The sequence below is a fragment of the Haliotis rufescens genome, unplaced genomic scaffold (assembly GCF_023055435.1).
Source record: "Haliotis rufescens isolate VD_foot unplaced genomic scaffold, xgHalRufe1.0.p SCAF_21, whole genome shotgun sequence".
NCBI lineage: Eukaryota > Metazoa > Mollusca > Gastropoda > Lepetellida > Haliotidae > Haliotis > Haliotis rufescens.
Window position 1 is genome coordinate 3,253,269 of NW_025963902.1, and position 18,436 is coordinate 3,271,704.

Genomic DNA, 18,436 nt, shown 5'->3' on the forward strand with positions numbered 1-18,436 from the left:
GTAAAGGGCGACTAAGAGGCGACTAACGGGATCGGGTGGCCAGGCTTGCTGATTTGGTTGATGCATGTCATCATATCCCAATTGCGGGTATTGGCATCAATCACTGGATTGCTTTTTACGCGTTCTCGGGTAATTTACGCTTGAATAGTTTTTGGGACAAGATTCAGGATGACACTGGCTTGTAACGATGTCCTTTCATTCCATGACTCTGGCTTTCCACGTGGTGCGCTCTGACTTATATCACAGCTGACGCCATCGCTTTATGACATGCAGTGCGCTTGTTATATGAGCATGAGAACAATAATATAATATCATGACAAATAGTCAACCCTTTATTTCGTAGGATGTTGAGTTAATAACCATAATGTTTTCCGGCTGTTACCGATGCCATAAATGTTGCTTATTAAATGAAAAATTATTTTTATTATTTATGCATAGAGAAACCTATTCGATATCATGAGGTAACACCACTGTAACTTAGGTGTTTAAAATAATAACTAATGATGAAGATCGGGTCTGCCACAAATTTATTCCATTTTCCCAAATGACGGCAGCATAAATCATTGTCATAAAGTACACAATTACGATGGATTTACGACCTGGATTATCTCCCTTAGATCACAGTATATGTTTTACAGAGTTATCTCCCTTTACTACATACCTTGATAATTGCGTCTTCCTTTGTACACATACAGCATATTATTCTAAGCCATTGTGCCTAACACAAGTCTGTACACGTCTGTACAAGTACAAGCTGCCACGCACTCGCACTCGCACACGCACACGCACATATATACACACACATGTTCATGTTATGTAAGTGCAATTTCATCTCATCTGACCTCCGCTGACCTCCATGATACAACGGAAATAGTGTCCAAAACAGCGTTATTCTCAACACGCCCACTCAATTTATCCAGCTCCAACAACTTGACAATGGATGTAAGAATGTCAGCAGGCTTATCTAACATCTGGGCGGTCGGGTAGCCTAGTGGTTAAAGCGTTCGCTCGTCACGCCGGGTTCGATTCCCGACATGGGTACATTTCTGGTGTCCCCCGCCGTGATATTTGCTAGAGTATTGCTAAAACCGGCGTAAAACCATACTCACTCACTATTAAACATCTCTAGTTTTAATTTACCTGTTCCAGTGTGTTACGGTACTCACTACAACTGTCTGTTACCATGGAAAGCAGAGTCGGCAAGATCACCAGCAGTACCTGTACTCGATCTGGTTTAAGACATGACACTTGTGAGTGATGGTATTTTACAGTTGTCTCTCATTTCGCAGAAGTTACGATCGTCAATTGGGGTAGTATGCTCCTAGTATGACTTAAACAGGGGTCGGGTGGTCAGGCTCGCTGATGGAGTGTGTTTCCAAATATCCCGACGACGGGGAACGTTGATGGCGTTTGCCATCAACGAATTCCTGTCATAAACTAGACGACAGGACTCGCAATGATAAAGCTCAGTTTTGATGACTGCAGCGCAATAATAAATATTTACTCATTCGACTTCTTATAACTTACCCTGAGGCATATATTTTGTACGCTACACAAACGCCTTGCGTATGGAAAAAACGATCTATTGCCAGCTCACGCATCAATGCAGATAGAAATGACTGCCGTTAACCCACATGAACTGTATGCGTTCGATATCAACATTTCAGAACACACTATGAAGTAAAGATATTGACCACAATGCTAGGACCACATAATTATCAGTTATAACGTCTCTCGTGCTTTCGTGTCGTACAATGCCGACTTGTCTTCAGCTTAAAACGGCAGAATACTTCAAGATGTTCCGTTGGCAACGAGGGTGTGCCAGTAAGCTCATTGCCGCCAGTATATCATGACATGGGAACATAATGGATTTCTCGGGGTTCATGCAATTTATAAATAACATTGCCACCGAAAACATCTGTTTTGACAGCCATGGCCATTGAATTAAAACTTTGTTGTTAGATCTAGGTTACAACAGGTTACAAGGCCCTCGTAAAGCCTGTTTTTGTTTGTTTGTTGTTTAACGCCGAACTCGGCAATATTCCAGCATTATGACGGCGGTCTGTAAATAATCGAGTCTGGACGAGACAATCTAGTGATTGACATCAGGAGCATCGATCCACGCAGTTGGTATCGATGCCATGCATCAACCAGCCTGACAACCCGATCCCGTTAGTCGCCTTTTACGACAAGCATAGTCACCTTTTACGACAAGCATGGGTTGCTGAAGACCTATTCTACCCAGGATCTTCACGGGCCCGTCTTCAAAACGTTTTACGGCAGACATGTGGATGACATAAATGATGTCCTATGGACTTGCCTATTTTGATTTGTACCGTATGTTCCTGTGAAATTTCTGGTGAACAATTGACTTGCCTTTGCATGTGTTTGTGACAGGTGTCACCCGTGGAGCAGGATACGCTCACCTTTTCGTGAACACCTGGTATCATCACCATTTGATTGGGATTCAGAAACACATGCTCATGATACAGTCGGAATCGTACAATCGACTCTGCTTAATGCAGATATGGAAGCGGTTTTGTCGCTTTATTTTGTTTGCATTCATCGAAGTATTACACTCATTAAACAAGTTAATGCATGAAAAACAATAACAAAATAGTTATTTTATGCAATATTTTGCCATACTATAACCATTTTCGTCAGTTTCGTGGCATAAGTTCTGGTTTTGATATAAACGTCGTGACATGCACATGAATACATGACAATAATGAAACAAATATTTGAAATATAAAACAGTTTTATTGAATTAATATCCTGAAACTTTTCATAAAAAATTTCGTATGAAAACATGTCGAAGAAATCGGCTCTTTATTGTCTGACGACGTCAACCAAAAAAACAGCAACACGTGCACTTATCAAATCATCAATAAAGGTTTTGGTGCATTCATCCAAGTATAAATGATAGTTTTCAGAAGTTCTCGTCCAATACAAATTACGTAAGATTGTGTAACAAATTAATTTCCTAATTCTAATGATATATGCCACCACCTGACACCGTAACACACCATTGGAACTACCAGTTATGTTCCTTTACTGAATGAATAATGGTGAAGACGCTTGTCGTGAAGATTTAACGAGCGCTTTCTGTGTCATACAATAGACTCTAATTTTAGCACAGATTTCTTAAATTGTGAAATGGATTTTGTCTCTTATATCGATTTATTATTTGGACAGAAAAGTGCTAAAACTGAAGCTATCTAATGACAAAAAGGTTTCCGCATATATACATGTACACGAAGATGTATTACTTGAGATTTATACAATTGACTGTTATTTCACAGATTTCACAAAAAATCCGACAGCCAAAACGTTGGAATGATCTCAAACAGGTGTGTAGGTAAACTTAAATCCAGAGTCCTTCATCTTCTTGTTCCACATTTGGTCAAATCTCTCGCTCTCTGCCACTGTGAACCAATTTTTCCAGTCACCAATTTCACCTAGATCAGAAAAGTGTATTTATAACATGTAATTTTTAATCAACACTTAACGAAGTTGACCAAGGAGCATTGTTACTCCACAAAAGACATCCACTCAAATACAGCCACTTAACAAGGAGAACATACAGGAGAATTAAGAGCATGGCCAAATACAAGCAAAAACATAAGATATCGCACTACTGTTAACTTCTTATCTCTTTCATCCCACATCAAGCTGACACGCCGCGATATAACTGGAATACTGTTAAAAGCGGCGTAAAAAACAACTCACTCACTCACTCACTCACACATCTCAAATGCCATTACATTTTGAAAAAAGATGACCGCGTATTGGCCATAAATATATTTTCCAATATGCCCGCCGTTGCAAACGACCAACAACCGTCAAACTAGCCACGACCTAAGCTCACATGACTTTCACTCATTGATCTCAAAAAGTGGACCTAACTCATCTTTATATTAAAAGCATTAACGCAACAAGAATGTGTTTTTACTCCTCCTTTTAAATGGATTAGTTTAAGTTGTTACAATAAATGTGTTTGCAAATCCGAAAAACAATAAAAGCATAAAAATACTGGTACAGATTGTTATTAATGCCAGCTGATGCCATTTTGACTCTTTATGGCAGATAAAACTGTTGAACGTGTAACAGCAGTTTGGATGACCGATTATATTGTGAGGTTAGATGTACCCACAATGAACAACCAGCAGTTTTATGCTTAGTAGAAAGACTCTTAAGAATTTCCATTTTTTTCATGGAAACACAAGAAATTAAAAAGAATAAATGAAAATAATCAGAAAAGGCTATAGTTGAGCATGTGTTCATTTCACATGTCTAGTTTTATGCAAAAACATTCATTAGTTTGAGTGTAACGGCTCGGTAACGAAGCCTAGAGTTGTTTGAGACTGTCCAAATAAGTTTCCGTGAAAGTTAACAAAGTAAAATAGATTAGATATTCAAAATAGCGAAAGGCTGATGAGGAATGCATATGCAAAGTTTCATTGTAAAACATTGAATGAAGATTATGGCTCGGAATAGGATTGGAACGCCGACGCTAACGCCAACGACAATGCAAACGCTAACGCCAACGGCAACGGCAACTGAGCCAAAAATATTATATCTCCTTGGAGACAAAAATCATTAAAGATAAAATTTCACTAATTCTTGAACTGTTCCGATGCATTGTGACAAATGTTACACTTACAAGCTTGGTAAGAACGTTGAATGAACGCTCATCCTGAACCTCTTCGTTCGTTTGAACTTTCCAAAAATATTTTAAAATATTATGGATTGCTTTGATTAACATTGGTTTGCTGTAGATTGTGGTGTATGGAAAATGTTCATATAATACAAAATTGACGAATGAAAATCTTCAATTTAGTGTTCAAAACATTTTAATTCTAATGAATAATAATATCTATATGATTCAAGACAATGCTGACCAACGTTTATATTCAAATAGCTGAAGCCGACACTAGGTAATGTATTTTTGATAAAGGGTCAAGAACCAGCTTTGACACTGGGCAATGAGAAAGATTTTCATCCCTTATTTGGCAGGTCTTTGTAATGTATTTCTGACCATAGTCGTTTCTGTTAGGTAGATGGTTGCAGAATATAGCCCAGTCAGCAGAACCCACCTTTCCTATAAAATGTTCCTTCTGATCCTTCTCTCCAGATGTCAATAGCAGTTCCAAGTTTCCTGTCTTTGTCAATCTGTTTCATCTTTTTAAAGGAACAAGCAAACGCAACGTCTTCACAGAACTGGTCTGTCGTTGTCAAGCCTAGAAATCTGGCGACGTCTTTAACACTCTTGACAGGATCCTGGAGGCAGATATGTGGACGTGTATGTAATGTATTAAAACCGATCATTATACAAATAGAAAATAAATGAATATTACACCTATATCTCCATGGCCTCCGCATATGCAATCCATCTCAACTGAAAGATGTTTTTTAAGTAAAAAAGTTATGTTTTGTTTCTACCCTTGCCGAATTACGCTGGAATTTCCACGCACGATCGTAGCGCCCCCAGTGGCTATTGCGAGTTATGTCCCTTCTATGTCGATCCTATTGACCAATCAGATTCCATCTTTCATATCACTTGCATTTGCTTCAAACAAAATGGAGGCGCTCATTGAAGAGGATCTGATCAATATATAGTAATAAATCGATACGTCGGAGACTTCAGTTAAACAGCGTCAACACAACGACGCATACTAGAAACATGCTACACTCATTGAAGTTAAACAGCGTCAACATAACGACAGACGACTGTACAAACCATCACCCACATGTTTCATGTCTTCATAAACCAGATCGAGCACAGGTACCGCTGGTGATCCTGCCAGTTCTGCCTTCCATGTTAACAGATAGTTGTAGTAAGACCCGAAACACACTGTAACAGGTAAATGATAACTTAATATGTTAATTTAATTTGCAGCTATTCTCACACCCATTGTCAAGTTGTTGAGCCGGATATACTGAGCGAGTGCGTTGGGAATATCGACGTTCTGAACAATATTTCAGTTATATGACAGCGTGTCAGCGTAAGGTAAGATGAGAAACTTAAAGTCGCGTTCAAGATTATTGCACTTACACAACGACGCGCATGAACGTGTGTGTGTGTGTGTTTGTTTGCGTGCGTGCGTGCGTGCGTGCGTGTGTGTGTGTGTGTGTGCGTGGCTACTTGTACAAGTCGTTATATAGTGCTAGCCCACTGAGATACCATGCCGCAGTTTCACATGGATACCCCTCTCAGACACTATGCTGACTCAGAGCCGACCAGTCCTTGTTTTATCCCCTTAATGCCGAGTGCCAGGCAGGGTAACAACAAGTACCATCTTTTTACGTCCTTTGGTATGAGGCAGCCGGGGATCGAACCACCAACCTTCTGATCTCCGGGTGGATGCTCTCAGCCAGAAAGCTTTCTTTATATCAACATATTTAGAACAGGCGAAAGCATAAAAGCACAAACATGTTGCAGGACAGAAATACTGATACGTAAGTCTCACTAACCACGCCTCCATTGAATCAACATAGGTAACGGAAGACACATACGTACGTTTGCCTGTTACAAATGCTTCTGTAAACTCAGCAAAGTCCCCTTCATACCCAAGAGGTGGTACCATATTTCTGTAGTGGTTGAAATAGGACACACAGACATCTTTAGGATTGCGCATGATCTGGATACACTTGACCTTCTTCTCAACGACCTGTTTAGGGAGCATGCGCAGAGGGAGGTGGGTGTTCAGGACTCGAGGTGTAGGAATGGCGTCTATTCCATCTTTGTAGATTATTTCAATCATCCGGGTTTCTTTTGTCTCCTTTCTGTACTCAATGACCCCACTTTTGAGCATCTCAATGACCTCCCATAACCAATGAGTACCTTAAAAAGTATAAACCAAAATTTGGAGATAATCCTTTTCAACAAGAAGGTTAATCCATTGTAATTATATCTGTTAAGGAATCTTGTACCTACCACATTTTGGATAGGCGCAGATAATGACATCATCGTCTTTCATTGCAGCCTCTTTTATACTTTGTAAACCTGCAATAGGACTCTTCCCTTTCAATAAGAGTGTGGGCGGTGCAAATAGAAACAGGCCATCATACAGGAAACAGTTGAAGCCGTGTCCTTTGGAGTTCTTAAGGTTAGGTACATCCAGGCCTGGGATCGTTCTGAAAAGCATCCAAGATATTTATGATAACGATATAGTTTCCCTGTGCATCATTTCTTTCCTACTTGCAGTGATCCATGAACAGTGTATTGTATTTCCCAATGGGATGACAATTATTAAAGTAATAAACGGGAAATGACGCAGTTGTTTACCAACATACTATGTACCAAATACAAGGGTATTCTATTCAAACGTAAATTACCTAATTACGTTTGAGTGAGTGAGTGAGTTTTGTTTAACGCCGCTTTTAACAGTATTCCAGTTATATCGCGGCGTGTCAGCTTAATGTGGAAGGAAATCCCGAAGAGATGCAGGTCTCAGACGTTTACCAATTCGGTGAAACCCACGAGCACGGGTATGGTGCTGACAAACCTAGAAACATAATCGGGGCGAACCGGGATTCGAAACCACAATCATAGGTTTCTGGTGTGCCCAGGGGACGCAACTCTGCACAGCAAATTGTGGCGCCTTAGACGACTGGGCCACCCGTGTCCCCTTAATTACGTTTGAATAATGTGCTGCATTTACGACCCAGCATAACGCCACGGGGTTTCACGTGTTCATTGCACCGTCTTCCTGCTTGTTTCTGCCGTCCTTGGTGTACGTACTTAGGGGGTACGGGTTGCCCAGTCGTCTTGAGTCTGGGGTACAATTTCGCCATGCTATCTCAGGTCTACGACTGCCGTGTCTCCCACGCGTTTCCTGATTCCACCGACCAGTCAAAATATACACAAAAGGATGTTGTTTTCCCCAAATATCCTAACTTAAATAGATACGATGACAAAAAGAAAATGGCAATACATCTTAAGCAAATCCTATGTTTATATTTGGCCACTATGAAACTAATTTGTTTGTTTGTTTGTTGTTTAACGCTATATGACATCGGTCCTGACGCAGTGACTGACATCATGAGGATCGGTATACGCACATGGGATACGGAGACTTGCATCAACCAAGTTACTCACCTCAAGAACGAGTTGCTGAACACGGATCATCCCGGGACAAACCCTTATTTAGAGACAGATTATTCTTCATTTTACAATTTTAATTGTCTTAGGATTTAATATGCCCCAATATAACATGTCAGAAACAAATCCAAAACTATTGCCATACTACGTATTTGTTTCGACTACCCAATCAAACCCAATCACCCATTAAATCAAAACCGTTTAGTGCGGTTTGAGACGGGTCAGAGACAGCGGTATCATAGTTCCAGGTTGAACTGTAAAGTGACGCCCAACTTCATCGATACCTGATCTGATCTCTGTAGTTTGAATTTTGTTTTGCTTGTTTGTTGTTTAACGCCGCACTCAGCAATATTCCAGCTATATGACGGCGCTCTGTAAATAATCGAGTCTGAACCAGACAATCCAGTCATTGACATCATTAGCATCGATCCACGCAATTGGGATACGATGTCATGTATCAACCAAGTCAGCGAGCCTGATCACCAGATCCCGTTAGTTGCCTCTTACGACAAGCATAGTCGCCTTTTAAGGCGAGCATGGGTTGCTGAAGACCTATTTTACCCCGGATCTTCATGGGTCCACTGTAGGTTGACAATGAATCAGGGTACTTGACTATGAATTGATTGCTCCAATTGTTTTTAACTCCTCTTGAACGTTATCGAGACACGGACATATCTTGAAGTTTGATTTCACAACACACCCGACTTCGTTATATTGGAATATGGCATTTTTGTCAATGTTATTAGAGGAGAAATTGTAATTTAAAACAATGAGAACATACTTCATAATTTGTGTTATTATATATTCTATGGGGTAAACCGTGACGATTATAAAACGGATAAAACACAGGGACATGCAATATTGTGTGAGTGTGTCTGTTTACAGCAGTCTTTCACTTAACGGGGGCGCGGCTGACCCAGTCGCCTAAGGCGCCGCGATTCGCTGTGCGGAGTTGCGTCCCTTGGACACGCCAGAAACCTATGATTGTAGGTTCGAATCCCGGTTCGCCCCGATTATTTTTCTAGGTTTGTCAGCACCATACCCGTGCTCGTGGGTTTCAAGTGGTAAACGTCTGAGACCGGCATCACTTCGGGCTTTCCTCCCACATTAAGCTGACACGCCGTGATATAAATGGAATACTGTCAAAAGCGGCGTTAAACCCAACTCACTCACTTTCACATACTGTTTGTAGTGATCCACGAGTGATACAGGTCTTGGACGTTCCCTTTGGAGAATCTCTGTGCACCAGTAAAGTAATGACTCTGCAGAATAGCCAAATCCGAATAGGGGATTTGAACCCATGACCAACCGATTTGTAAAGGGCGTAACTCAATTTTGAGGTGAGGTGAAATTGGGTTTAACGTCGCGTCCAAGATTATTGCACTTATATAGCGACGTGTGTGCACGTGTGTGTGTGTGTATGGCTGCTTGTACTAGACAGGACTGATGCCGATTTATAGTGCAAGCTCACTGAGATACCATGCCGCAGTTTAACATGAATACCCACCTCAGACACAGTATACTGACTCCGAGCCGACCAGTCTTTGCTTTAACACCTTAATGCCGAGCGCCAGACAGGGTAACAACAAGTACCATCTTTTAACGTCTTTGTGTATGCCGCGGTCGGGGATCGAACCCCGCTGTCCGGGCGGACGCTCTACCACCAGACCACGGAGGCGGTATATCAATTTAAGACACGTATTAGTCTACAATGACTACCGAGTACTCTGTGCAATATAATGCGGAAGGTCAGCAAGTGGTACTAACGATGTTAAAAAGCAGCACACAGCATATATTGGATGAAAGATCACTTACTGCATCAGTTTTGTAATGTCGAACTGCGCCGCCATTTTGGATGTCAACTGTACCTGAAGCGCACAAGCGTCACGCGAGAGCCAGTACACTCGGCGAGATTCCGGTCTGGCTTACAAGGCTGAAGCTGTCGCGACCTGAACAATCTAGCTGTCACAGCCACACGGGTTGATATTACCGCTGTGACATTAACGGGTAATGCTAAAAAAGGCGATGTTCCGTTCAACAATGCCTGGCTACATAACACACATCCTTCCAACACCAACATCTATGTCACATTTATTGCACTCGGAACTCTGCCATTTGCCCGTATTGCAACATGTGATTCGTAATCGTTAGTTAAACAACTATGTGCAGGACGTTCATTTTGACGCTTTATATTTCTTTTAACGTGGGACACAAGAAGAATAGGCTTCACAAATGTTATAAACTGGGGAACGGGAACTCTGTGTGACGAGTGAATGTCTTCAACGCGAGGCTGCCCATTTTCCGTGGGGTTTGACGCATCAGTGCCATAAAGGATGTACGAATTCCCTTTTTTGACTTGTACCATATTTTCCCGTATTTTTTCAGGTGAACAATTGGCGCGCCTTTAATGTGTTTGTTATGGTGCCATCGGTGGGGCAGGATACGCTTACCTTCTCGCCAACACATGTGACCGACCCTGGCGTGTTTCAGCAAAGTTTGTATCTCTGGGCAGGGTGGGCCCCAGGCGCGTGAGTGCGAGAGGGTGCGAGAGGGTGTGCGAGGGTGCCCTACCATAGGTGGGCGGTTTTTGTGCCTCTTGTGATACGAATCATGTGTTAGAGGCAATGTCACTTTGTACATGTGATGGAACTATGAAATTTAGCTAATATCTTATTGAAATTAATTCAATGTATCCACTTCGCTTTTTAGCGACTTATCAGACCAGTACAATACGGAAATTCTGCATACTTACTGCGGTAATTCCACAAGCGTACCGAATTATTTGTTTGTTTGTTTGTTGCTTAACGCCGCAGTCAGCAATATTCCAGATATATGGCGGCTCGTGCGAACCGAATTAAAGTGTTTCGGAAGTACCGCCGTGTGTTTGCAGAACTGTACATATTTAGCAGTGAGTTTTGAAGAGTGGTACATGTTCATATACATTTACTTTCAACACCACAACAGTAGTGAAGTAGCCTAGAACATAAGCCAGTGTTGACGAGATACAGATCACAATGACCCAGGACAGTGAAGCCTGCCCATGCAAAGGGGTTACCTTAAAACACAGCCAGTAAACACACGTGTGTATAAGGACTAGTACTGAGAGTGAGTGAGAATGGTTTTACGCCGCCTTTAGCAATATTCCAGCAATATCACGGCGGGGGACACCAGAAAAGGGCTTCACACATTGTACCCATGTCGGGAATCGGACCCGGGTCTTCGGCGTGACGAGCGAACGCTTTAACCACTAGGCTACCAGACCGCCCCTCTAGTACTGAGACATAAGTCAGGAAAGATATGATCTTCTGAAAGAACTTACATCATAGACGTTCAGTCTTATCGATCTGAGACCATGTTGAATGTGAATGTGAATGTGGAGATAAAGGCGCGGTTCCGTGCAGCAAGTCTACTGCCATGTCATGGATCAGGTACGCTGTAAAAATGTAAACATGATTAGGTGTGTTGTGTCCTATTGTTGTATTGATTCCCAAATTCAAAGAATACGTTTACCCAGAAAGTTGTTAGTAAAGAGCTTAGTGTGAACAAACAACCAACAAATGATATACAGTTAACAATTGCATCACAAAATGAACTAGGTTTACAAATCAATACGCATGTCTGCACTGCAATTATAATGACAATGTAATGCAGTAACACTCATAGTTTAACAATAAATTACACTGCCACATAATATTATCAAAACGCATTTAGGTCTAAACGCATGAAATGAGCTATCGTTTCTTAGCCTCAACACAACATCCAAATAATCTAAACATGTTCAGAATTTAAACACGTCAAAACATGTTTAGATTTTAAGTTTATACCTGTTTCGAATTTGAACTCGTTTAAACATGTTTCGAATTTCACACCGTTTGACTTGTACCATGTGTTTCCGTGTTTTTGTTTCTGTGAACAATTGACTTTCCTTTGCATGTGTTTATTGAAGATGCCACAAATACGCAAAATACGGATAAAATTTACAGATGCAAAATACGCTCAACTTTTCGCTAACACCTGATTTCTTCTCGTTTTGATAGTGATTCATAATTAAATACTCATGATATAGTTGGAATCATACAATCGACTCTACTTTTAGCAGAGATTGAATGTATACAGCGATGTCTGTAGACCCATATAACACGTGGGTACACTGAACTGTTGATATTGCTATTTGCAAGTTTCAGTGACTTCGTGTCCGACTTTACACACGTAACAGCAAATGCTACCTGAACATGGCATTACAATTTCTAAATAATATATTTTAAATTCGACACGGATTCAGTAATACTGTCATGCATAGGTAAATGTGATCCCAGAATCCTTCATTTGGTCATTCCATATCCGGTCAAGTGAGTGAGTGAGTTAAGATTTATCGTCACATCGGCAATATTTCAGCCATATAGTGACGAGATCAATTTATACATAAAAATAAAGACATTTTGACAATATAAAAACCTGTCAACGAAGGACAGTAAAACAAACTAGAATATCACAGATGTGAATATAAAACTAGCATGGAACAATAAAAAGATGAACAATGCACAATACATAATACAAACGGGCTATTGATCGCCAACCACTGAAGGTAGATCACCACACTAGGGTCCATGGGGACGAACATATATACTACGAATACAAACGTGGCTGAAATAAATATACTTTGAAAGATGTGATCTTACATACCCTCTCAGGGGGACAATAATTTTACACTACTTTAACCCCCTTCGAGGATATAGCCACTAACAATCTCAGTTATTGATTGATTCAACCAATTATAAAATGAATGTATTTATTTACATAACATAACAATCAAAATTTATGAATTAATTCAATTTCCTTTAAAAATTCAAGAAGAAAATGAGTACTTACCTGTGTTAAAAGGTCCTTCATAGTTGAAACTTTGAAATACTTATCCCTTGTGATGGAAAAATCAACACAGTCAAGCAGGACATGCTTGACCTTGATTCCTTCATCACAAGGGATGCAGAATGGAGGATCCCCACCTTTTAAAATATATTCATGAGTATAACGTGAATGGCCAATACGACATCGTCTTAAAATGACCTCTTCAAATCTGGACTGACAACCCAAGTAGGTATAACCGATATTTGCTTTTATTGCATGTAATTTATTTATATCCACTTGGCTGTCCCACTTCTTCTGCGTTAGATCTCTGATGAAACATCTAATAACAGGTTTATAATCACTATAGGGCATAAGAAGTGGTGTCGCAGATTTGTTGAGTGCTGCCTTAGCAGCAGCATCAGCCATTGTGTTACCAACAATCCCAACATGGCTTGGTAACCAACAAAAGACGATGTCATATTGGCAAGTAGCTAGATCATTAAATAACTCAAGAATTTCAATTATAAATGGATGTTTACAAGACATATTTTTAATAGCCTGAAGGCACGAGAGTGAATCTAAAAAAATAATGAATTGTTTATATTTTGATTGGTTCTTGACATATTTTAGAGCTGTTAAAATATGCTGTGAAGATTGAACTATTATCAGGTAATCGTGAAGATAGTGTTCTGGATCCAATGACAGTGGCACCAGCAACTGCGCCACCATCCTTGGATCCATCTGTAAATATAGATTTATAAATGTCGTAAGTGTTTCTTAGTTGATGGTATTCTTGTTGGTAAATTAATTGGTTAGTATCTGATTTCTTTAGTTTTGTTAATGTAAGGTCTACCTCTGGCTTGACCATTTGCCAAGGAGGAGATGAGAAAAGTTGAGTAGGAGCTATATCTTGGAGTTTGATATTAGAAGCTCATATTGCAGAATGGTGGAGTGAGTGTTGATTTCTTATTGTAGAGATCTTCGTGGAGAGGATTGAATATGCATTCAAAAGCTGGATTTGACTGATCAGAGCATAATTTGGTGATGTATTGTAAAGATAATTTTAGACGGCGTTGTTTAAGAGAAGGCTCATCTGCTTCTATATATAGACTGTGAATGGGAGACGTTCTAAAGGCTCCAAGGCAAAGCCTCAGGCCCTGATGATGTATAGTATCTAGTTTTTGTAAATTACTTTTGCAGGCTCCGCCATAATCAAGTTTTGTACGGATCAGTGACCTGTATAAGTGTAAGAGGGTTGTTTGATCTCCTCCCCACTTTGAATTTGAAACTACCTTCAATATGTCGAGTGCCTTCAGACATTTAGCTTTTAGGTATTTAATATGTGGTAGGAATGTTAAATGGTTATCAAAAATAAGTCCCAAGAACTTTGCCTCCATCACCACTTTGATAGGAGCACCATTTAGAAATAGCTCAGGGTCCTTATGCGGTTTATATTTCCTGCAAAAATGTATGCAGTTAGTTTTTGATTTGGAAAATTTAAACCCGTTCTCTAGACACCACTTGTGAATTTTATTGAAACATAATTGCAATTGCCTTTCTATTGTGTGCATATTTTTACCACGACAAGATATAATAAAATCCTCCACAAAAAGTGATCCATCAACTGAATCATTTAAAACTTTTGACAAACTGTTAATTTTTATACTGAATAAAGTGACAGACAAAATACTGCCTTGTGGGACACCCTGATCCTGATTATAATGATCAGACAGGGTTGTACCCACTCGGACTTGAAATTGCCTGTCTGTTAAAAACTGGGATATAAGGCAGATGGCCTCTTAATCCAAAATCATGAAGATCTTTTAAAATACCATGTTTCCATGTTCTATCGTAAGCTTTTTCTAAGTCGAAAAAGATCGATACAGCATGTTGTTTATTTACAATGGAATTTTTAATGAACGATTCTAAACGCACCAAATGATCGATAGTACTTCTGTTTTTCCGGAAACCGCATTGTACATTGGTAATGAGATTATTTGTTTCCAAGTACCATACTAATCAATTATTAACCATGCGTTCCATAGTTTTACAAACACAGCTAGTGAGAGATATAGGTCGGTAATTTGAGGAATCAGAATGGTCCCGTCCAGGTGTTGGTATGGGAACAACAATGGCATTTTGCATGAAGGTGGAAAGTTCCCTGATGTCCAAATGTCATCGAATATATTTAACATAGTTTCAAGGCATGATTCGGGCAAGTGTTTCAGTAGCTGATAATGAACATTATCAGCGCCTGCTGCTGTGTCATGAGCTTGCCCTAAGGCAGTATATAGCTCATGTAGTGAAAATACCTCATTGTAATCTTCACCATTATGAGATGTAAAATTAATCTTTTTCTTTTCCTGTTGGAGCTGATATTTTTGAATTTCAGGAACGTAATGAGATGAAGATGAATGTTGAGATAATGTCTTCCCAAGTCTATTGGCAATATCAGATTTATCAGTGAGTAAAGTATCGCCATCTTTTAAATGGTTAACTGTAGAATATGATCCCTTACCTTTGATCTTTTTAATCATGTTCCAAACCTTGGACAAAGGAGTACGAGAGTTTATTCTTGAGACATAAGTCTTCCATGATTGATGTTTATTTTGTTTGAAAAGACGTCTTGCCTTAGCATTTGAAATTTTGACATTGTTTAGGTTATGGACAGTAGGATGTTTACGGAAATATTTCTCCGCCTTCTTTCGACATTTTCTAGCTTGTTTGCAATTATCATCAAACCATGGTTTACGAACAAGTGGGTTGACAGAGGACTTAGGAATGGATTCATCAGCAATTGCATTCAGTTGATCTGAGAACAACTGAATTGGGTCAATAACATTCTGAAAAGATGCAGGTTGTAGTTTATCTTTGCATAAAGATTGAATTAAAAGCCAATCAGCCTTCATAAAATTCCATCGAGGTGAAGGTGGATCATCAGTGGGATGGATGGGTTTAAGCACAGTGGGGAAATGGTCACTTCCACATAGGTCATCGTGGACTGACCAGGAGAATTCAGCTCACAAAACTGAATCCGTCAAAGACAGATCTTATGATGAATATGTTCCTGTGGCAGGGTGTAAATAAGTGTCGGAGTCATCATTAAAGATGCATGGATCATTATAGGAAACAAAATCCTCGATCACTTTTCCCTTTTGATTATTGATTGAACTTCCTCATTAAGGATTATGCCCATTTAGATCACCCATGATGACACAGGGCTTTGGGAGCTGGTCGTATAGTTTTTGTAGATCATTTCGCTGAAGATTTGAAGAAGGAGGAATGTATAATGAGCAAAGTGTGAAGGCCATATGCGGTGTAAGTCTAACTGCAACTGCTTGCAGATTTGTGTCAAGCGGAACAGGACTGTGAACAACGCCCCGCTGCACCAAAATAGCAGCACCTCCAGTAGCTTTATCTCCCGGAAGAGAGAAGGAATGGTAGGAACTATACTGCCTTAAATCAAATTTATCTGTACTTTTGAGGTACGTCTCGTGTAAACAAATTGCTGATGGACAAATATCTGTGTTTAATAACTGCAGTTCATTAAAATTGTGCCTAAGTCCTCTGCAATTCCATTGAATTAGATTAGAATGATTCATGGTGGTTCTGTAGGAGATCGCTCGCGTGAATGTGAAGATGAGTCACCACTATTGTTGTGGTGTGAAGATGGGGTAACATCCATCTCAAGAGGTTCGAAGAAGTTATGAACATCTACAGATGTTTCAGTGAGAGTGGGGATCTTTGTTGTAATTTTTTTACTTTGTTTTTTTCTTTTGTTTTTTTGCCATTTCCGTTGATGGTTTGTTTGTAGCTGACATTACAGAAGATGGTATTTCCGGAGTTGGTGGTGATGGGGCCACAGCCTGAGTCACATACTCGTCTCTTCCATGTGCAGGAGATGATCTTCACCTTGGACTTTTCCTACGTACCAATAACTGAGACGACTACAATCACCAAGTGTACTCTCCACAACATTTTGACTCAATACCTTGTACGGTTCCTCGTATAAATGTATTTTCCTGTATCACGCAAATCTGGCTTTGCGTTTCTCTTTTTGAACAGCCCAAATTATCTACAGTGCTTCTCGGTGGATTGAGGAATAATTTCCTTAATTTGTGGGAAATTTCTTTGAAGCAAACTGATGATAGTAAGACAAGCTTAGTGGGAGTGCTTTTCAAGATGGGAATCCAATAGTGCGGATAAGAGCTCCTTTGGGGTCACAGAGCAATGGCGCAATGAAATATATACTGAGTTACAGGGCTTTAATATTTAACTGTAGCTTTTAGAGACCACTATCTCGACAGGAAATGAACACACCTTTTCTGTTATAGCCAACAGATCCCTCTTTCCAGATCTTCACTACATCATATTCCTCTTTCATTTCCTTGTCTGGTTGTTTCATCTTCTTAAAGGAACAAGCAAACGCAACGTCTTCACAGAACTGGTGTGTAAATGTCAGGGCCAGAAGTCTTAGACCTTTACCAGTTGGCGAATCCAACGAACACAGGTATGATACTGACAATAATACCAGCATAATCAGGGCAAACTGGGATTCGAAATTATGTTCATAGGCTTCTGGCACACCGAACTGTAGCACTTTATATTTGACGACTACCACCCACCATTCTCTTTAAGACAACAAGAGAACTCACCATTTTCATCTCCTCGTAGAACAACTCAAGCATAGGTAGTCTTGGTGATCTGGCCAGTTCTCCTTTCCATGTGAGGAGATAGTCGGAGTATGCCCCCAAACCACACTGGAAATTAGATAACATTAAGCTACATTTCCTTAGACAAGGAATAATTGCTATGAGGAACTCTATATTACTTGTATGCAAATTAATGTTTATGAGAACGCCCACACCCACACGCCATGCTCGTCGTGAAACCGACAAAACTGGGGATTGGTTGATCAGACTGTGGTCGTGGATCGGTCTTCTGTCGTCAAGCATCGGTTTAATAATCAGAATAATTACAGACCTCTGTGAAATGATCCTTAGAACTGTCCAACTTACTCAAATTAATATTAACTCACACGTTTGGGAAACGTAGGTCATCAGATCGCTATCCATCAAACTCCTGATAAATAAACCAGTTGAATTTGTTGTACGTAGATTCAATACTTACTTTTTCCGTTCAAAAATATTTCCGTAAATTCTTCTAGGTCTCCTTCAAAGCCGGCAGGTGCCCGAGTGTCGCTGTACTGATTGAAAAAGGACACACAGACATCTTTAGGATTCCGCATGATCTGGATACACTTAACCGTCTGCTCCACGACCTGTTTGGGGGAGATTGCGCAGAGGTAGGTGTGTGTTCAGGGTTCTGGGAGCCGGTGTCACGAAATATATTCGCCCCCAGAATAAAATCTCCCCCCGGCGAATTTATACCGGTACAGTTCCGTCCCTCTCGAATTAAACTCTCCCCCACCCTACGAAATAAAATCCCCCCCCCCCCCCCAGAATATTTTCTCCCACGGTCGTTTTA

At 40.2% G+C, this 18,436-nt stretch overlaps 1 protein-coding gene across 4 annotated transcripts; it reads right to left on the bottom strand.

Annotated features, from left to right (window-relative positions):
• Positions 1-2,740: 2,740 nt before the first annotated feature.
• Positions 2,741-12,989, bottom strand: LOC124133425 (sulfotransferase 1B1-like). 4 transcript variants are annotated; one of them, XM_046497843.2, is made up of 7 exons: positions 12,974-12,989; positions 11,424-11,537; positions 6,938-7,137; positions 6,521-6,844; positions 5,751-5,854; positions 5,097-5,280; positions 2,741-3,458 (listed from the first exon to the last, which is right to left on the bottom strand). In XM_046497843.2, exons 2-7 carry the CDS (start codon positions 11,426-11,428, stop codon positions 3,343-3,345), a joined length of 933 nt encoding a protein of 310 aa, XP_046353799.2. In that variant the 5' UTR covers positions 11,429-11,537; positions 12,974-12,989; the 3' UTR covers positions 2,741-3,342. The 4 variants fall into 4 exon arrangements, with proteins under 4 accessions (XP_046353799.2, XP_046353802.2, XP_046353801.2 ...); XM_046497846.2 differs by lacking the exons at positions 11,424-11,537; positions 12,974-12,989 and adding an exon at positions 10,857-10,998; XM_046497845.2 differs by lacking the exons at positions 11,424-11,537; positions 12,974-12,989 and adding an exon at positions 9,920-10,106 and having other exon boundaries at positions 5,751-5,809.
• Between the last annotated feature and the right edge of the window lie 5,447 nt (positions 12,990-18,436).